This window comes from Neocloeon triangulifer, unplaced genomic scaffold, assembly GCF_031216515.1.
Source record: "Neocloeon triangulifer isolate White Clay Creek 2 clone unplaced genomic scaffold, ASM3121651v1 ptg000014l, whole genome shotgun sequence".
Lineage (NCBI taxonomy): Eukaryota > Metazoa > Arthropoda > Insecta > Ephemeroptera > Baetidae > Neocloeon > Neocloeon triangulifer.
Genome location: NW_026775556.1, coordinates 20224217 through 20243433, shown reverse-complemented (window position 1 = coordinate 20243433; position 19217 = coordinate 20224217). Strand labels below are relative to the sequence as shown.

Sequence of the window (19217 nt, the reverse complement as noted above, 5' to 3'; positions counted from 1 at the left end):
CTCCCGACTCAATCCTCAGAGGCTGATTGCGTCTCGTTCTTTGTGGCTGTTGGTGCAACAGTCATAAAAGTCAAACGACTTTTTCCCGCAAAGTTTTTGCACATAGAGCACAAAATGAGCTGCACACTCTCGGACGCGCGGCAAAGTAGAGAGACGTGCAATTGTGCCGTGATTATTATTTGAGATGACGGTTTCTTTAGTCTCTGTTGATTTCCCTGGCGGCAGCGCGCGCCAAGTGGAACATGTGCACCGAGAGAAGTAACCTTTCTCCGCCGCACCGGCCACTTTTTGCCTCTGCAAAAGTATGTTTCCCGTACCGGCAACAGCTGCAATGAATCATTTTGTACGCCCGGATTTGCGAATAGATTTATTTTCCGCAGCCGAAATCCAATATGCGCTCCTAATACGCGCAAGACAGCGCATTTATTTCGCCGTTTCGGGCCTCAATTTTTTACTCCTATATGAAATTACACGTGTGTGTGTGAAATATGCCTCTCTCGGCCGGACAGGCGTAAATATTCATGAAATTTATACTTTATTATTTTTTTGTTCGCAGTTGAAAAAGCGCCCGACGGCTTTCCGAGAATCATCCAAGCGCCGACAACTAAGGTCGTGGAAGTCGGACACACGGCGGTGCTGCAGTGCGAGGTCGGTGGTGACCCTGAACCCAGGGTCTACTGGATGAAGGATTTCGTTCCCATTGACATGGCCGATCAAAGGTTCACCATTTTGCCGCAAGGTAAGCTTAAAATTAAATATTATAATATGAAAATTATATTAAATTTTTTATCTATTTATTTTTTCTTTTAATGTACATTGTGCATATGCGGTACATATTATACATATTAGTGAATTAAGGTATATCTTGTATTTTAAATAATTAAAATTTGAGTAGCTGCTTGCTTGAAACGGTTTGAATTTGAAATGACTGTAATGAGTAAACAGACGTCAGTTTTAAAATTAAAATTATACACAAATTCATTATATTTTTGCAATTGTTGGGAAAAGTGATAATTTCATTCTTTCTGGAAATTGGAAATTATCTGGGCGATCCAAAAGCCTAGCTAAGCAGTTAGTTTCAGGCTCTTCATTGACTTCCTACATTCATTCGTCATAGTGTACAAAATTGCAACTGTCAAATAATCGGGTTTTTCCGGGTATGTGGATTTGATGTGTTTAAATAATTTTAAAATCAAAATTACTTGTGATGAAAAAGGTAAAACAGATTAAAAATCAATGTTTTTAAAGCTTTACTTTTAATTACAAACTTAATTTTATTATGGTTTTTTATGTAAAATATTTTTATATTAAGAGAATAAGGTAAAATATTTAATTATTTGTAAATAATGCTATTTTTTTATTATCTATTATTATTTTTAAATAATCTATTCAGCGGTTATCTAGGAATTTTATAATTCATTCAAAGAACTAATTAGTAATTATCAAATATATAGATTCTCAAATTTAACACTTACATTAATTAAGATGAACATTTACTCATTTTGGAGTAATTTTTTTGGTAATGGTGTTTGAATTATATTACATGTCATGCCAACTCCAAACTGAATTATAGGCCCTTCCTTAAGCGACTGATGAGCCAAGCGCTCCAGTTTTAACATAAAATATTTTTACACGCAAATTGATCAGTAAAAGAAATATATATACAGTAATAAGAGCGTGTAGATTTTTATAATTGCGACAAAAATGCGAAATTGAACATTAACTTTCGCCTCTAGATTTTTAAGATTTCGTGGTAGTGCGTTCCATAGTCCGTGATTAGCAAATTCATGATATGTGTAAATTTAAAATTAATGTATATGCAATATTATAAAGTAGAAAAAGTATTTGAATCGCAACTGCATTTTAATCCTGAATGTCATTGAAGCTCTAAAGTCAAATTTCAATAATTGAGGAACTAAATTTAACGTGCAGCTTCAGTGTCCAATTCGGCGCAGGTCGTTAAAGAGAAATGACCCACCCATCCCTTTTGCTGCTTTTTATGCGCGCGGTGGTCGCGACACGAGACGAAAGAGCGAATTCGCAAATCTGCACGGTAATATTTCTTGCCATTCCCAGGGCTGCCCTGCTCATAAATACCCGCCGCACTTTTTTTACGTGAGCTGCGCTCACCTTCTGTGTTATGCATGCGCATATTAAAAGCAGGAAGAGAAGAAAAAGAGGCAGAAAAGGGCATAAAAAACAGCACTTTATTCGCTTTATGAATAAAATTATTAAACTCTCGCTGCGGAATTAGAGCCAAAAGTAAATATTTTACATCTCTACGTACGAATACGTAGAGTTGAGAAAAGTAAAAGGCGCTTTTGCACGTAATACTATTTCAAACTTCTTGAGAAATACATACACGTTTCCTCAGTCGATTATTAATTGCATTTCGAGCCGAGAGAAGAAGAGAACGGCTGCATTGGTAAGAGAGTTTGGTTTTATTTTACTTTCGAGGCTATTTGCATAAAATGATGACTTTCCCGGCGCGAATATCAAACTGCCCTCTCTGGTGCTTATAAAACTTTTCCCTGCCTCGCAGAAAGTGATGCTTTTGCTTAGGCTCTGTAATAATTTGAGAAATCCGAACGCGCTTGCTCTCGATATTAAATGCCAACTGCTTCTTTTTTCCTTTAGTTTATTTGCTAATAGCAATCCACATTTAATTAATTTCGCTGACGAGAATGCAAATAGTGAGATTTTTTCATGTTCAATCAATAGTGTCTTTCTTTCCTGAGTTCGAGTATTTTTTATATACATAACGATGACTTTTGTTTTCAATCGGATTCAGGAATTAAAAGACAGTTCCATAGTCGACTAATTTCAGTTACGTACATTCTATTATCATAAAATATAATCACTTTCATCATCGCTTATATTTTTATTAAGAATTACACAATATTCCAGATTCGCATTAATTAACGGTATGAATTTATTAAAAAAAAAAACTGTAACACCAGGCCATTTATGGCCCAATTAATTTTTTTCAATATGTATTTACAAGAATGATCTTATAAATTCCAAAGGATCAATAATTTACAGGTCCATGAAATTCAGCAAAGTATAGCACTCATTATATTAATTTTAATCACCCTAAACTAACTCAAACAAAACTTGCAGCCACTCACCGTACTAATGATGTAGTTTGCTGCTGTTTTTCGCTTCTTGCAACTTCTTTCAAAGCCCATAAAAAATGTATATTATGTATATTATATAGTTAAAGTTTTTTTACGGCTTTGACGACAAGGCCAAATTATTCTGAAGCCCTCCATTTTTGCAAAAAAAGACAAAGCAGGCAGGTTCAATTCACAGGTTGATCCATGTGCAAAAATCCCCTCGGTGGAAATAATGAGCGCAGATCAAATAAGAAAAAGGAGAAAGAGAGATGATCGCTATTGGATTTGTTTTATGTCTCTCATAATAATCAGCGCAGAGAAAGATGTGGAGCAAAAGTTTTCCGTGGCATTACGAGAGGCGAAGTGGTGCTCCATCTGCTTCTCTCCAACTCTCTCTGTTTTCTTCCTTCGTCTTTCTTTCCTTCTTTTTCTTCCAACTAGACGATTGATTTTTTTGCCTAATATGCTGCTTGTTCTCGGCAAAAAAAAAGATGGAATTATCAAAATGTTTTGTCCTCTTTTATGCAGAATTTCGCTCGCTAATGAAGCGCAAAATCCGCTCTGGTTGTGAAATGGGGTCTCTTTGTTCGAGTGCATACATTTTGCCCGTGACAGCTCGTTCTATTGATGAATGGCCCCCGACAGACAAAATCGGCGGCCTGCACCGTGTTTATCCATTTTTGCGACGGCCCAACTATCAGCCGGACACTTAAAATGTGTCATTTGTGATGGCGAAATATCGCGCTCGTCCCGCCCAAACATTCCGCTCTCGAAATTGCACGAGCTCGGCGCAAAAAAAATGTCAAGAGTGTTTCAGTCGAGGGTTGGTTTAGTGCTTGTTTAATTGCGATTCCATTCGGTTGAAGAGTGCAGTGGCCATCGAAAAATGTTTTAAATAAAAAAAGTTCAAATATTACATCAATTTTGTTTTTTTTTTATATATATTTCTTTGCATTTAAATAGCGGCCCGGATAATTAAAAAAAAATGATTTTATATATTTTCTTACAAATGCGATTGAATTTTTAGCGTGGTTAAAAAAAAATGATTAAAATTTTTTCATATACATGCATAGTAAATCATATTTTAAGAAATTTAATAGTTATAGTTTCATGATAATAATAATAATTTAATAATAAAATAATGTTTGTTTGTAGTTCAGCTTCAACCTAACTAAAATTATCACCTTCATTAGGGTCACCATAATTTTTTTTTTTTTTTTTTTTACGTGGCAATCAGAAAAATAAAGTTTGATGACAATTAGTAATTTTTATAAAAATTGTCGTATTTTACTCTAAAAATCATCTTACAGCCTGCAGCTTTTTGAACAAAAACATTTGTCCCAAAGAATTCATTTTATTTTAAACTCCACTCAGTTCTATAAATTTAATTTTCCATTTAATTTTTTTTTTAAATCATACTTTTATTCCTTTTTTTCAATGAAACAAATGCACCAATAAACACAAGTTGTAGAGACAAAAATGAGCTAATCACAAGTTTAAATGGTTCCTGATTCAATTATAATTTTATTTGACTGTTATTATGATCCGTCTTGCTGGAAATATGTATTTTTAAAACTCTACTTTTTATCAAAAGCATACTGCAGGGATTTAATATTTCACGTTCGGGTCTGCTTCAGTTATTTAACATTTACATTTTGATAGGCCATACGCATATTATACAAAAATACATCCTCTGCACACCTGGCGCAGAGCCCGATCGCTTCCCAATACATATTTCGGCAAAGCAAACCAATTAAATCTGCTCGTCAAAGCGAAACCCGCTCGCTATTCCAGCAGATTTATTACGCGTGCCTGCACCGCAACAATTTATACATCCGCAAAATATTATTACACGGCCACGGGGGAGAGCCGAGCATAGGCCGCTTTGGCGCACTGCAAATTATTCGCAATCACACCGGCAATTGATTCGGAAAGGTGAATTATTCACTAATGCAAAATGCATATCTCGGCCTTTATGAATAATTCCGGCGGCCGTGTATATAATTAACCCGACCGATTAAATTTACTCGAGCGCAGCTCGGCCGCGCATAATCATTATAATAACGCCGCCTTCGCATGTGCGAGCCGCCTAATGAATTGCCGGCGCAAAAAGCGGCGACGATTAATTAGACCGGACGATTTAAACGCGATTATGCACGAGGGAGTTTTTGCGTCGCGGCTATTTAGTCGAGAGAGAATTATTATTAACCGGGCCTGCAAAGTGCAGTGGCTCAGGTGTTGCTAATAATAAAGTAGGCGCCCGGGGCGAGAGGTGTTGCGTTATTATGTGTCACGCCGCGCGGATATGTGTGCGATATAAATTGTCAGTAGACCTTCTAATCCTCCCACACAAACACGCATGTGGGTGTACGCAGAAGGCAACGTGCAAATAAATATGCACATACATATCCCAAAACCGACCCGCCACACACCTTTCCAAACGACGGGCTTAAAGCGAACCGAGCAGATTTACTTGCCATTATTAATCCATCAACATTAGTCAATCCAAATTATCAAAAATTTTAAAGTGAAAGAGAGAAACGGAAGCTGAATGACTATAAAATATTGATAGGTCTCAGGAGTGTTTTTTTCTCCATAAAATTTAATCCTGATAAATTTGCTGAATGTTGTTGTTATTTGTATATGCATCTAAAATTCTTTTCGGTATGTTTCATTTCATTTTAATTCAAGAAAAATGTGACAATCTTTTTTCCACTTACTGATATTTTCATTAAATAAGAGCATTTTTGCTTTAAATGAAGAAACAGTCCCATAACTAATTAATTATTATTTTATTATTATTTTGGGAATCTTTCTTCATATACAGCAAATGGTTTTGTGTGTGTGCAAAAAAATTAATATTAATTATCTTTTGGTAATTTTTACCCAAATAAACTTTGTAGATAAATAAAAAATGACCTTACGTTTTACATCAGTTTGTCTTAATTTTAGAGTTTTAAGTGGAAAAATTATTTATATTAGTAACAAATTTTAATCTGTTTTGAAAAAGAATTTAGATTTCCGATTAGAAGTTGAAATTTGGACATTTGAATTTGCTTGCATTGGATTTCTCGCTCAGTTTCTGAATCCACTTTAAAATTTCTTTTGAAAAAGTCCAGTTATGACAAAGTTAGCATTGACGGCCGTTGAAAATTTTGTTTTCATTCAAAATCACAAACAACTACACTGGTTTCGATCACAATCTGCAAAACTATTCCATGAGCAAACGCGCTGCTCTCCAAGAAAGTTATCGTTCTTTTATTTTAATTTCTAACTACTTGTAAGATTCAATATAATATGTAAGATTTTTTAAATAAAATGATATTTTATTTAAACATGTCGCAGGTGAAAGTGGCAAAATGACGATTACCAATTCATATTTTATTGTGGGCTTGTTATTGTGGAAATTTTTTCACCATAAATTTATGCAATTTTTTAAATAAGCCCATATCATTCAATTCATGCAATTTTTGTTGAATGCCCACATATCCATTTATAAAATTTTTAAATTTCATAAAAAATAACTTCATTTTTTTTTACATTTGCAGTAATTGGCAAAGCTGTTGTATTGAATCGTTGATTGTTTTCCTTCCGGGTAATGTGAGTTGGAAAACAAATTATTTAAAAATAAAAATAATCTTGAACCCTCTCAAGAAATAAGCAAGCATACACAACTCTGTACGCTGTGCATGTCTGCTGACGTGGGTTTACGTCTCGCTCGTAGGCCACCTGAGCTGCCGCCGCTTGGCAATTCATTATTCACCACTTGTTTGGAGCTAATGGGGAGAGAACAGGTCCCTGGGAATTATTATTCAAAATAGCGAAGGCGCGCAGCAAACTTGAGAGCAAAATCTCGCAGGCTTTGCTCGTGACGCGTGATGTAATTGATAAAGTCGGAAAAGGTTCCCCGGCGAGAGAAAGAGCGATTTTAATTATCAACAAATTCAAATCCAATTTCAACGTAATTCTTCCAGCGGCTTATCTTTTATGTTATAGCCAGCGATATATTTTAACAATTTTGCTCATAACTCACGGGTTTGCAGGACAAGGGAATTGAAAGGTAATTGAAAATATTTGCGTTATTACTTTTGAACTCCTGAAGATAGAACGTGAAAGACAAAAATTGCAATTTATAATTAAATATTGTACATATGTATTTTAAATTAAAACTTTAAGATTTAAACATAAACCTTTAATATTACATTATTTTTATACAATATAAAATTAATTTTAAGCACAAAACTGAGCAATACTAACATTTTTATTTCATTTTTTATATTTGTATTAAATTATTTTTAGAATTAAATTTTTTTACATTAATTACAGTTATTAAAATTTTAACGATGCCCATATCAACGTGCAAGGATACTTGTTCATTAAAAAAATTTTAATATATTGAGTACAAGGCAAACCATGATAATCTTTATTTGACTGCTCACAATTTATTGCTGTAATTCTTTTGTGTAAGTTATGAAACTGATACAATGTTAAAAAATATGCTTTATATATCTGCAGCAGCAGATAAATTATATCTTATATAAAAAAATAGCATCTTATTATCTGGTTCTGATTATGAATCCTACCATGAGTTATGTAACGCTTTTTACAATTTGATTAATCAATATTTAAAAACACTTAAGTTTAATGGAAAAGCATTATAACTTTCGTTTAATTATAAAATAAAAAGGATAAATTAATTTTCATTTTTACGTTTAAAAAATATTGAGAGCTGCGTAATCACTTTCTTCTGATCTAGTAATATATGTGCTAAGAGTAGCTTAAAATATTCGAAATACTTTCATGCATGCTCTCAGGGCCTCTCCAACGGGTGTCACGTCGAAGAAGAAAGTTCGTTGTGGGGCTCATTGTGTGTCGCGTTGCACGCCCATAATATGGGTAACGAAATTAGCCACTAAAACTTATTACGCCAAGTACACAGCGCACTTAAAGTTCGAGGCGCCCGCTGTCGCCGAGAAATATGCAGCGAAGACACGCCACCGCTCCACACACAGAGAAGATGATAACGTCGTTATATTGTCTGCCAAAAACTAGACAGGGAGAAAACACGCCAAACTGTGCGGTGGTGACGGCCGTGATAATTTTCGCCGACAAGTAATTGAATGTGCGCTCGCCGGGATTATTGTTTCCTAGAAGCGTCAACTAATTGATTGTGCCGGTTCCATATTCGGCGTGATGGAAACAATTCGATGAGTTAGGAAATTAACGGGGGCCCTCATTTTGTCACAAAAGCTTGAATGTCTGAAACTTAATTCATTTTATTTTTTTCCACAATTTCTAAAACAATGAAATTGAAGGAGAAAATTAATTTTTGTTTACAAAACGGCACCATCAATAGCAAAGATTTAACAACAAAAACTTCCGAGATCAAAAAGATCATTGCAGTCCTAAAAATTTGATAGTTCATTTTTTTGTACGAAAGAGAAATATTTGGTTACAAAAAAAATTGGTGTGTAATAACATGAAGCTATGCAATAATAAAAATTTATTAAAGAATGTGTAAAGTAAAAATCTAATGAAGACAATTATTTTTATTGAAACATAATCTGACACATTTTGGTTTCTCCATTTCCTGACAAAATTTGGCGACCCGGATAAACGTCAAAATTGGCGAGCGTCTGTTTTCCCCAAATTGCGTACAACGTGTTTGGCGCGTTGCATAAGTAAAGCCGGAACGGATTAATATGTCCGAAGTATTGATTTTTGACGTTTGGAAACACAAGCTAATTCAAAAATTTTTAATCGAATAGTCGCGATTCTGAGCGAATAGAAAAATTATTTAAAGTGACACGTGACTGAAACAATGTGAAGCTTCTCGCGCATTCGATTTACGCGTTTTGTACTTGCAAATTGAATTCCCCGGCGTTGTCATTTTATGGAGTGGCACGTTGAGTAGATGACAGGTTAGAGGCGATTTCATTTCTACCTCTCTGCAAATGCATAAATGCGCGTACAACAAAAAGAAGGAGTGCGTAGAGAGCGGTCGATAAAACTGTCTACGAACTCTGCCTTGAGGAAAGAAACTGGAGAGCAGGATTGAGTAATTTTTTTTTCCAATTTGCAAAGCTAGAGAATAATTTGTACAAGAAAAGCAGATTACAAAATAAAATGGCTTCATCGTACAATTGAAACTTGATATTTACCAGGAAAAAATAAATAAATCGCCTTATAAAAATTGGTTTTCATTTTTGTTGTTAAGAAAAAGAATTACAATTTCTTCATAGAAGTGGAGTTAAACAAAAAATAAATCGTGTTTTTCAGGAAGCCTCCAGGTGAGCAACAGCCAAGAAGCGGACCAAGGAAAGTATGAATGTGTTGCAGAAAATGAACAGGGCACTGAATATTCACATGCCATCATGCTTTACGTCAAAGGTGAGTTTTCATCTTATGAATTATGTAAATTAATAAGCGACATTTTGAGACATTTATGAAAAATAATGAATATAAAAAGTACCTAAGATGCACTTATTTTGCTTCATAATTGTTATATTTTATTTTAAATTTTTTCTTTAATTGAACAATTTAATTAAAAAGGTATAGTTTTCAAATATTAATTGTAAAATGTATTCTACAAATAATAAAAACTAATTTTTTTTGCTGTTTTTTATTTGTCCGGTTAATTATTGCAGTTCGCCGAGTGCCTCCCCAATTCACAATTCCGCCACCGTCGGTTCTCGAAGTCCTTCTTGGGGGTAGTTTGAACATCACGTGCGTAGCCGTGGGTTCGCCGATGCCGTCGGTTCAGTGGCGGAAAACAAACAGTCCGGACGTTTTCATCACCGGCCCTTCCAGTCTCGCCACAACCTCGACCACCCCTGCTCAAGAGCTGTCCTTTCAAGGAGGTGAGGACAGGTCGCCGTTGCCCATAGGTAGGAGCATCCTTGAACTGGAAGACGTCAGGGAGACGGACAATTACACATGCGTGGCCAAGAGTCCATTGGCGACGATCGAATCAACAACGACGGTGAAAGTTTTATGTGAGTATTCAGAATAAAAAAAAAAAAAAATACTACATAATTTAATATGAAAGCCGTGTTTAAGACAATTTTAAATGTTATTTTAATTTAAAGTTTAATAAGTTTAAGAATTTTTAAAGAAGAAATATTCAAGTTTATTCACATTTAATAAGTTTTTTATTTTTAATTATTATTAAAATTCGTTATTATTACAGTATTTTGTTATTCTACTTTCTTTTATTATGTCTGTAAAATTTTAGGAGATAAATTTAAAAAATAAACAAAGAAATAATTATAAATAAATTCTCAAGAATACCTCTTAGTTAGACAATTATTTTTCACAAGAAACCTTAAACATTGTTACTGTCCATCAAAAAATCCATTATTTTATTAATTTTCAACGGAATTTCAGTGATATTTATTCTAAATTATATTGACTTCAATTGTTGAATTTCAATCGAAAAAATGAAATTAAATAATAACATTAAAAGGCAACTTTATAATGGAAAAACGTGATTGATTGCAGCTCTGCCAGTGGCGCCAGTGTCACTAATGATTTCGGAAATCGGTGCCACCTCGGCCAGACTGAGCTGGTCGTACCCGAAAGAAGAGGACCCGCAGTTCTTCGTCTTGCAATACAAACCGCGAACCGCAACCAATCAGGCGTACTCGGAAATTAGCGGCATCATCACCAGGTTCTACACCGTGCGTGGCCTTTCGCCCTTCACCGAGTATGAGTTTCACGTCTCGGCTTTCAACAATATCGGCCGTGGACCGACGAGCAAACCAGTAACGGCAACCACAGGCGAAACAGGTTGGATTCATTATTTATAATTAGGGTCTAGAAACTTCGACGATCGACTTTATCTATTATTGAGTTTTGTTTTCATGTGAAAGCAACAAATCTGCATAATCAGTAAAAAAAGACAATTTAGTTATTATATAATTTAAATAAATACACATCTTTATTTGTCTTTTTATTAATAAAAAATTGTTTATCAAACTGATATAAAATTGAAATTAATTATGAATTTTTTTTTAATTACTTAAAAAAGAGCAATTAATTTAACTTTGGCAAATTATGTATGTTCTTGTGGCACATTGTAAATTTCTTACTTTTATTTTAAATATACCTAAAATAAATTATGAAAAAAGCATCTACTTATATGCTAAAAAATTGATTCGGATTATTCTACTATTTAGTAAAAAAAGTGTCTGTATTAACGTATTTATAATATTTTATAAGGTTTGATAATTAATTCCCTGTTTTCAATTCCAGTCGATTCACTCCAGGGCAACGCAAGTATGATTTTCGAAAAAATTTGTCAATTAAATTGTTCTGATTATCGTTTTCCTAGAAGGCGGTTCGGTGCCGAAGAACGTGCAGGTCCGGCCGCTCAGCTCGAGCACAATGGTCATTCAGTGGGAAGAGCCCGAAACGCCGAACGGCCAAATAACAGTCAGAGCGGATCGCCTGCTTTTACGATTCAATTTGGTTGAAACTTTCTTTCTCTCGTTTTTTGCAGGGCTATAAAGTTTATTACACCGAATCGCCGAATTTGCCTTTGAGCCAGTGGCGCTCGCAGGTGGTGGATAACAACCAGCTGACCACCATTAGCGAACTCACCCCTCACAGCATTTATACCATCAGAGTGCAGACCCTAACTAACGTTGGCCCGGGACCTTTGTCGTCGGCTGTGCTCGTCAAAACTCAGCAAGGAGGTAGGCAAAAATAAAATTCAATTTGCAACTGTGACAAAAATTTGCACCAAAAATTAACTTTACTCATTAATCCTGTAATACTTTATATATTGATTGCTTTTCTTAATTTATAAAACTGATTTTAGAATCGATGAAATGAAATTATTAAAATAATTGTGAATAATGTCATGGAGATAGTTAAGTAATGTGTGAGTAAAAACTAAAACATATTAATAGTGTATGAATACCTGAGAAGAGAAGCATTTGTAAAAATGGAGAATGTGTGTATTGATATTTATGTCTCCTATAAATTTTTAAAAAATTTTGGCACTTAATTTTAAGTTGTTCTAAAATCAGGTTTATGTTTCAATTTATGATAATACTTTTTAAATAGCAGATAAATTAAAAATGAAAAAATTTAAATAAAACTATTTGTATTGAAATAATTAAATAATATTTCACATTGATTTATTATTTTTAAATATTAATATCAATACAAATTATTTATGATTTTATGCTTTTACAAAACATTTCCATTTGTGAGAATCAAAGCCATTAAAGGTGTTCTTTGATAGCAAATCAACAATCTGCCGGGTTATATAATATCGGCTGTCAATCAAAAATTCAAAGCGCACTAATTAGCTGCCTGGCCAGTCATAATATGCTAGATGTTTTTTCGCGTCAATGCAGCTGCCAGCTCAGTGAAATTTGCATTAATTGCCTGCAAATGCAGCAACGAGAGATTCAATGCAGTGCGCTCCAGTTATTATTCGATTATGCGCCATTTCTGTCCGATTTGTGTTTTAGTTCCGTCGCAGCCGACAAATCTCGACGCCAGCGAAATAGGTGAAAATTCTGTCAAGCTGCAATGGGGTCGACCTGTCATCGCCGGCGAACACCTCACTGCCTACGATCTGTACTGGAACGACACATACACAAAGGTAGGGAAATGTATTTATTGGTCATGCAAATGAGTATTGCAAAAGTTTAATGTCAAAAGTTTAATGTCAAAAGTTGTGCTTTTATTATAAACTATATACAAATAAAATTCAACAAAATTACTATAGCTTCAAAATTGATTAAAATTTAAAAATAATTATAATTTATATGAAATTTGGTTGAAATTTAAAAAAAAATCAAATGATCTTAACCATATTTTTTATCTTTCGTGTTTACTCTTAAATTATGGAAGTGGTTTAAAGGCTCTTAAATTTATTGGTTCAATATGCAGATTTTTTTTTAGTCTCAGTTTACTTTAAATATGTAAACAGGGCTAAGTAAATATGAGAGAGTACATCTAAATTGATTTAAATGATCAAAGTTTGAAGTTTTGATGATACACACTACACAGCAATAATTGATTCACTTTTGTAATGAAATATTTTATGATGTTAAGTTAAATTAACTGAACTTATTGATCTTTTTTTTTATTAATATATGAAATATTTTTTTCCATTGTTTACAGGAACGGCATCATAGACGCCTTCCAATTTCCGACAGTTATGAGCTGACCGGCTTGGTTCCTGACACGGTATATCATGTCTCATTGGCAGCAAGGTCTCAAAGGGGTGAAGGGGCGACTACCAGCCCGTTGGTTGTGAAAACGCCACCCTACGGTAAGTTACTTCATTTTATCCTTTCTCAAATTGGCCTAAAGAATATAATTATGTCATCAGTCGCGGAACTTTCTGGAGGTTTTTAAAATCAGCGCTAAATTTTGGTGGAGAACCAATGAATTAATCAGGGCCAATTAATTAAAAAAAAAATAATAATAACTACATAGAGCACCGAAAATTAATTTGTAGTGTAAAAGCACAGTCTGATTGCATGCAGCACTTTTTGTTTCACTTATGCACTTTTGCACCAAGGAATAATTAAAAATGGAAATTATTAGGAAGAAAAATAAGATGAAATTTCTAGAATTTAAAATGCTTTAAAGTAATTTTATTGACAACTTGGATTTTCCAATGAAAATAAGACAAAGAAAATCAATTTTCTTGGCACTACCAAACACGATTTCGAGCAAATCTGCCCCTGTGTAGCTGTAGTGACAGCCGCCGCGGTCAACCTGAGCGTCGTGAACGCCGAGGCGCGGAAGCTGCATCTGTCATGGGGCGCCGCGGCGTCGCCGCCGGGCGTTGTCTACCGCGTGGTGGCCCGCGAGGAGGACTCGGCGGCCACCGAGGTTGTCACGCACACCAGCGGCAAGGAGGCGGTGCTGCAGGGGTTGAGTCCAGGTACGACGTACCTCATTTCCGTCACGGCCACCCTCAAGGGCAGGGTGGGAAAGGCGTCCGAGCCGATCAAGGCCACCACCTTCGACGACACGTACCAGTCAGGTGAGTTTAAAATTCACACCGGCACGCTTGATTTGCGCATGCTAGGGCACATTAAAAAATTTCACGCGCAATAGCTCTGATTACCTGATAAAAGTGAAAATGAATTTTTTCTTAGAGGATAATTAAATTTTAAAGAGCCAAATTATGTAAATTAAAGGTTGGATGAAAATAATTTTCAACGATTCTGTTCTCAAATATTAAAATTTAGGCGAAGTTTCATGCAAAATTTAAAAAATTAATATTTTTTTCAAATCTGCATAACAATGTATACAAATTAAAACTAAATGAGAGTGAATATTTAATTAAATTTGGCTTTCATGCTACTTTTCGGTTTGGTCACCTTACTAAATAATTTGAAACAAATTTCAATGCCAATTGAGTTTTGTCTTAAATAGACACAGCAGTTAATTGAAATAAATCAAAACATGCTTTAATGATTAAAGAAATCCATTTTCACTTTTTCAATCTCACTATTCTTGAGAATGTTTTTCACTATTATAATCACACTTTATTTTTTGCACATTTTTGCTGTCCCACAAACGCATCAGGCGAGTTCTACAGTAAGTAGTTTGTCGAATTAAACAAATAACATAATATTAAAACCTCTTTTTCAAAAACCAACTGATTCTAGAAACCTCCATCTGCATTTTCCCCGTAAATGAGATTTTTTAATAATTATAATAATCCTCTCAACAATTTATCCCTCCTTGTAATAATATTACGAAGACGACCATAATCACAACATTCTGGCATTCCGGTCCCACAGGCGTTTGTTTCTAATGCTTGAATATCTGTCTGACTGCGAACTTAGTGCCAGGACCTCCGCAGGGCGTCAAGGTGTTGCCAGTGAACATTTCTTGTCTGCAAGTTTGGTGGCGGCCGCCGCTGGACACGGAGCGGCGGGAGTTGATCAAGGCTTACAAGATTACCGTCAAAGAAGTGCTTCCTGAGGTGATTCTTGTGTATTTCATACCCAGTCTTGGAAAATATCAAAGTTCTTGATATATATTTGCCTCTCTGGCTTGTGTAACATCAAAGTGATCAAAGTTTGTTTCGAACAAGAAGTTTTATCAGAATGACATGCTGAGTTGGAAATTGACGTGCACTTTTCTTTGATTAAGTAGGTCAGAAAACTTTAAACGGGCTGTTTTTTTTTTACTTTTAACATTCAGAAATTTTACTTCAAATTTGTAATAAATTAATACTTTTAGAATATTTAAAAGCAATCGAGAGAGTTTCTGTTTGATCTTTTAAAATTTAATCTAGTTTTGAATTTTAATAATATTTTTACCAGTGACCAGAAAGGTTGCCAGGATATCATCAAAAAATTTTAAAATTATAGATAAATTAATAAATAGATAATTTGCCTATGGAATGGGAATTTTTTTGAAGGAAACAGACATTTTTTAACATTTCTAATGAAAATGAATTTTGTAAGATTTATTTTTGTTATTGAATGAAGCAAAAATTACTAAAATGGATTTTAAAATTACATTTTTGGATAGAAACACATCTTAATTGCTAAAAAATACACTTCTCGCTACAAAAGATAACGCAAATTAAATAATCAAAAGCGGATCTCTGGCATTATTTTTGAGGTATTTAAAGATTTATTGTATTTCTCCAGGGACAAGAAAATCTTTTCCTCGAGCCGGTGGTGTTTGAAGTGCCGAGCTTAAAGTTGGAACTGACCTCGGGGGGTGGCGAACTCAACGTGACGGGGCTGCAGCCCAACACCGAGTACGCCGTGCAGGTGTCGGCGCTGACGAGGCGCGGCGAGGGTGAAAAGAGCAAGGCGGTGATGGGCACCACTCCCGGCGGGGTGCCCAACAAACCCACGCTTGAGATAAGGTAAATAACACACACAGGTAGGCGCTTGATTATCGCGCAAAACGCTCGCGGCCGACGCAAATACGCGAGCGGACGGAAAGAGACGTATATCGGATTTCAATCGAATTTTTTGTGCCAACAAATCGGTAGTTGATCGTTTGAGGTTTCAGTGAAATCGAGATCAAAGTCAAAATACACAGAATTATTTATAGATAGAAGGGTACAGAGGATTTTCAGACTTTCCTTGCCGTTCACATTGGTTTATTATGCAAACAAACAGGTATTTTTTATCTCAAATCTAGACTAAAATCAATGGGACCTCACAGGCTCATCGTGTTAAAAATATCTTAAGTTAATGTCCCCAATTATTATTAAATATTCTAAAAGAAAACTGATTGCGATTGAAAATTTGCATTCTTAACTGTTTATTGTTTTCCTCTCTTTTCACGAAATCAAAAATATCTGATATAGAGAAAGGAAAATCACTTTGCAACCTACATTTGTTGGAAACATATTGAGGTTAAGATTTGTATCTGTGTAAATATTATATAAGCTTTCTTTAAAAGTTTATATTGAGTTTCTAGAACCTCGTATTTGATAAAAAAAATCGCAACATTTCAGAAAGTAAGAACATTTTTACCAAAAATAATATATTTTGGCCTTATTCACTTTAGACAAAACAATTATTGCCTAAAAACTATAAATTTTTGAGAAATTGAAAAAAAATTACAGATAAATAAAAAAATAAAAAAATTGCTGCCTATAATTTAAAAAAGAAATCATAGTTATCGCTGGCATATTTTGATCTTTGGAGAATAAATAATGTATGTATTTATTGCTGTATCAATAACCTATTCAAAATTAATAGTTTTTTAGCATAATCAGAGGTCCCATGAGTCAGAGGTCATTTGGTAGGAAAAAGTTTACATCCGATGAACTTATTTACAACATTAAGGGATGCAAATTTTTATCACGATTTCGAAAATAAACGTGACATTTTTTTACTCTTTGAAAAAGGTATACAAAAATCAACAGTTTTATTAATGAAAATATTGAGAAAGAAATGATCAATTTCTGTTATATTTGAATATTAATTTGACCCCGATAAGGATAAACGCGAACTCTGAAAGCTGATTTTGATTTAGTTTGCGTTTAGCAATTTCGCGGCGTTTGCGAAGAGGTAAGGCCGCAAGGATTATTCGAGGGATGGTCTCTTGGTCGGAATTCGCCCCTTGGCCGGTCGGCGCGCGGTCAGAGGATTTTATTTGATCTCTGAATTCTCTGGCGGGCAGGTTGCTGGACGAGGGCGAAGGGGTTGGCGTCGGCGTCGAGCTCGAGTGGTCAAAGCCGAGCAACCCTCACGGCGAACTGCTCGGCTACAGACTGCGGTACGGCGCCCGCCAGGACGATCAACACGAAGGAGGTCAACCGCTGCTTTACACCGAGGAGGATATTGTTGGCGCGCACACCTTGCAGCACCGGGTCCAGGGATTAGGTGAGTGCGCGCATTAATTTTACAGCCCGCGGGGCCGAACGCTGCTTTTTGTTCATAAAGCGTGCGCCGAGAATGCATCCACGTTTTACATAATATTATGTTTCCCAGCCCATAAGTACTTTTTTTTAATATTCTAAAATTATAATTTTACAAAACAATGTTTGTAAATGTCAATATATTAAAATAAATAAAAATATCCACACCAATTTTGATTTAACTTAAAATTTATTATTTTTATAATACTTTAAATTTTACTTAAACAATTAATTTAAATTATTTGTATTATAATTTAATTTTTTTACATTTCAATTAACAAATTTTATTTTATACCTCTTGTCAAACTATTTTTACTTTTTATGTAGTCTACAAATGAATATAACTTTATGATTGTCTAGGTTTCTCTTACTAAATTATAAACTTAAACAATTAATCAGTTCAGTTTCTTAAGCTCTTTATTTGATCCAGATGAATGAGACTATAATTACCACAATTATTGACTTTGTAGTAAATGATCAGCAACAGTAAATATGAGACGAAAATCTGGTGTTTTAGTTGTTGAATTAGTAGTTAAACTGCAGTAAAATATTTCTAGATATAGGTCCTGTTTTTATTCAAGAGTGTGTGTTCAGCCCCAATATGAGCTAAGATATTCCCTGCTTGATTCGTCTTTTAATCAAATAATCTCTACAAAGTCATTTAGAGCAGACCATTTTTATTCAAATTATTTCTTTGGTCTGCATTGTTAAGTGGTCAAAAAACGGCACCTGCAGAAACTAAAATATTGGATTTGTCACAGATTTTCAATAAATTACTTTCCTTTCATTGTTGGAAAAATAAATAATATTTCAGTGAAAGTTTTAATAAAAATTAATTTATCTTATCTTATTATTTTAAAAAAATCTCCAAATTTCTCATTGCAAAAATTCTGATTTTTTTTTTCAAAAATAATAAGAATACTTTAACCTGTCAAATTTATCACCTAAATCTGAATTTCTAACTTATAAAAAAGTTATTCCTGTGAAATAACGTCGCACCTCAAATTCAATTTGGTTATTGGTGATTATTGCTAATTTATTAATAATTTTTCAGAGCACGGAACCTTATTTGAATTTCGTCTGGCCGGCGTTACCGCTGCGGGTGCAGGTCAAGAGGCGGTGGTGCGTCTTCCAACGCCCGAAGGCGCTCCGGCCGGTCCGCCGACGAACTTGAGCGTCGAGTTCCAGACGCCGGACGTGGTCGCCTTGATGTGGTTCCCTCCGGTGGCGAACCTGCGTCGCGGCAGGGTGCTCAGGTACACGGCGCAGCTGTACAAAGTGGAGGACCACTCGGCGCCGGTCGGTGAACGCAACGTGACCGTGCCAAAGGCCGTGTTCGTTGGTCTCGAGGAAAACACCGAGTACTCGTTCCACGTGCGGGCCTTCACCATCAGGGGCGCGGGCCCGCCCAGCGACAGGTTGATCGTCAAGACGGACAGGGACGCGGTGAGGGCCCCGCTGGCGGTCAGTGCCCTCGCCACCTCCGACGCCAGCGTTGAAGTGTGGTGGGAACCTGTGCCCAGCAGGAACAAGGTCATTGGATACCAGGTAAGATACTATTTTTTTTTTTACATTTTGAATGAATTAAATCCTAAAGATTCAAAAATAACTTTAAAATAAGTAATTTAAATTTAACGTTTTAGGTAGTTATATTGCGATCTTACAATATGTAGAAAGTTTTTGTAAATATTTTATATTTAATAATAAAAAGTATTTTTTATTTGTGA

The 19217-nt window shown here is 35.0% G+C and overlaps 1 protein-coding gene across 3 annotated transcripts in view; it reads left to right on the top strand.

Moving 5' to 3' along the window:
• The window catches only part of LOC132200422 (tyrosine-protein phosphatase Lar-like), a 165591-nt gene that overhangs the window by 135738 nt on the left and 10636 nt on the right, over window positions 1–19217 (top strand). For 2 of the 3 annotated variants that reach the window (XM_059625869.1, XM_059625868.1), the window contains exons 4-18: window positions 557–739; window positions 9396–9506; window positions 9764–10111; window positions 10617–10904; window positions 11370–11393; window positions 11449–11549; window positions 11617–11812; window positions 12599–12732; window positions 13257–13407; window positions 13834–14130; window positions 14679–14690; window positions 14942–15081; window positions 15758–15981; window positions 17253–17455; window positions 18545–19038. In XM_059625869.1, the coding sequence (XP_059481852.1) occupies window positions 557–739; window positions 9396–9506; window positions 9764–10111; window positions 10617–10904; window positions 11370–11393; window positions 11449–11549; window positions 11617–11812; window positions 12599–12732; window positions 13257–13407; window positions 13834–14130; window positions 14679–14690; window positions 14942–15081; window positions 15758–15981; window positions 17253–17455; window positions 18545–19038 (2906 nt within the window). The remainder of the gene's footprint in view (window positions 1–556; window positions 740–9395; window positions 9507–9763; window positions 10112–10616; window positions 10905–11369; window positions 11394–11448; window positions 11550–11616; window positions 11813–12598; window positions 12733–13256; window positions 13408–13833; window positions 14131–14678; window positions 14691–14941; window positions 15082–15757; window positions 15982–17252; window positions 17456–18544; window positions 19039–19217) is intronic. The other variant, XM_059625870.1, reaches the window with a different exon arrangement.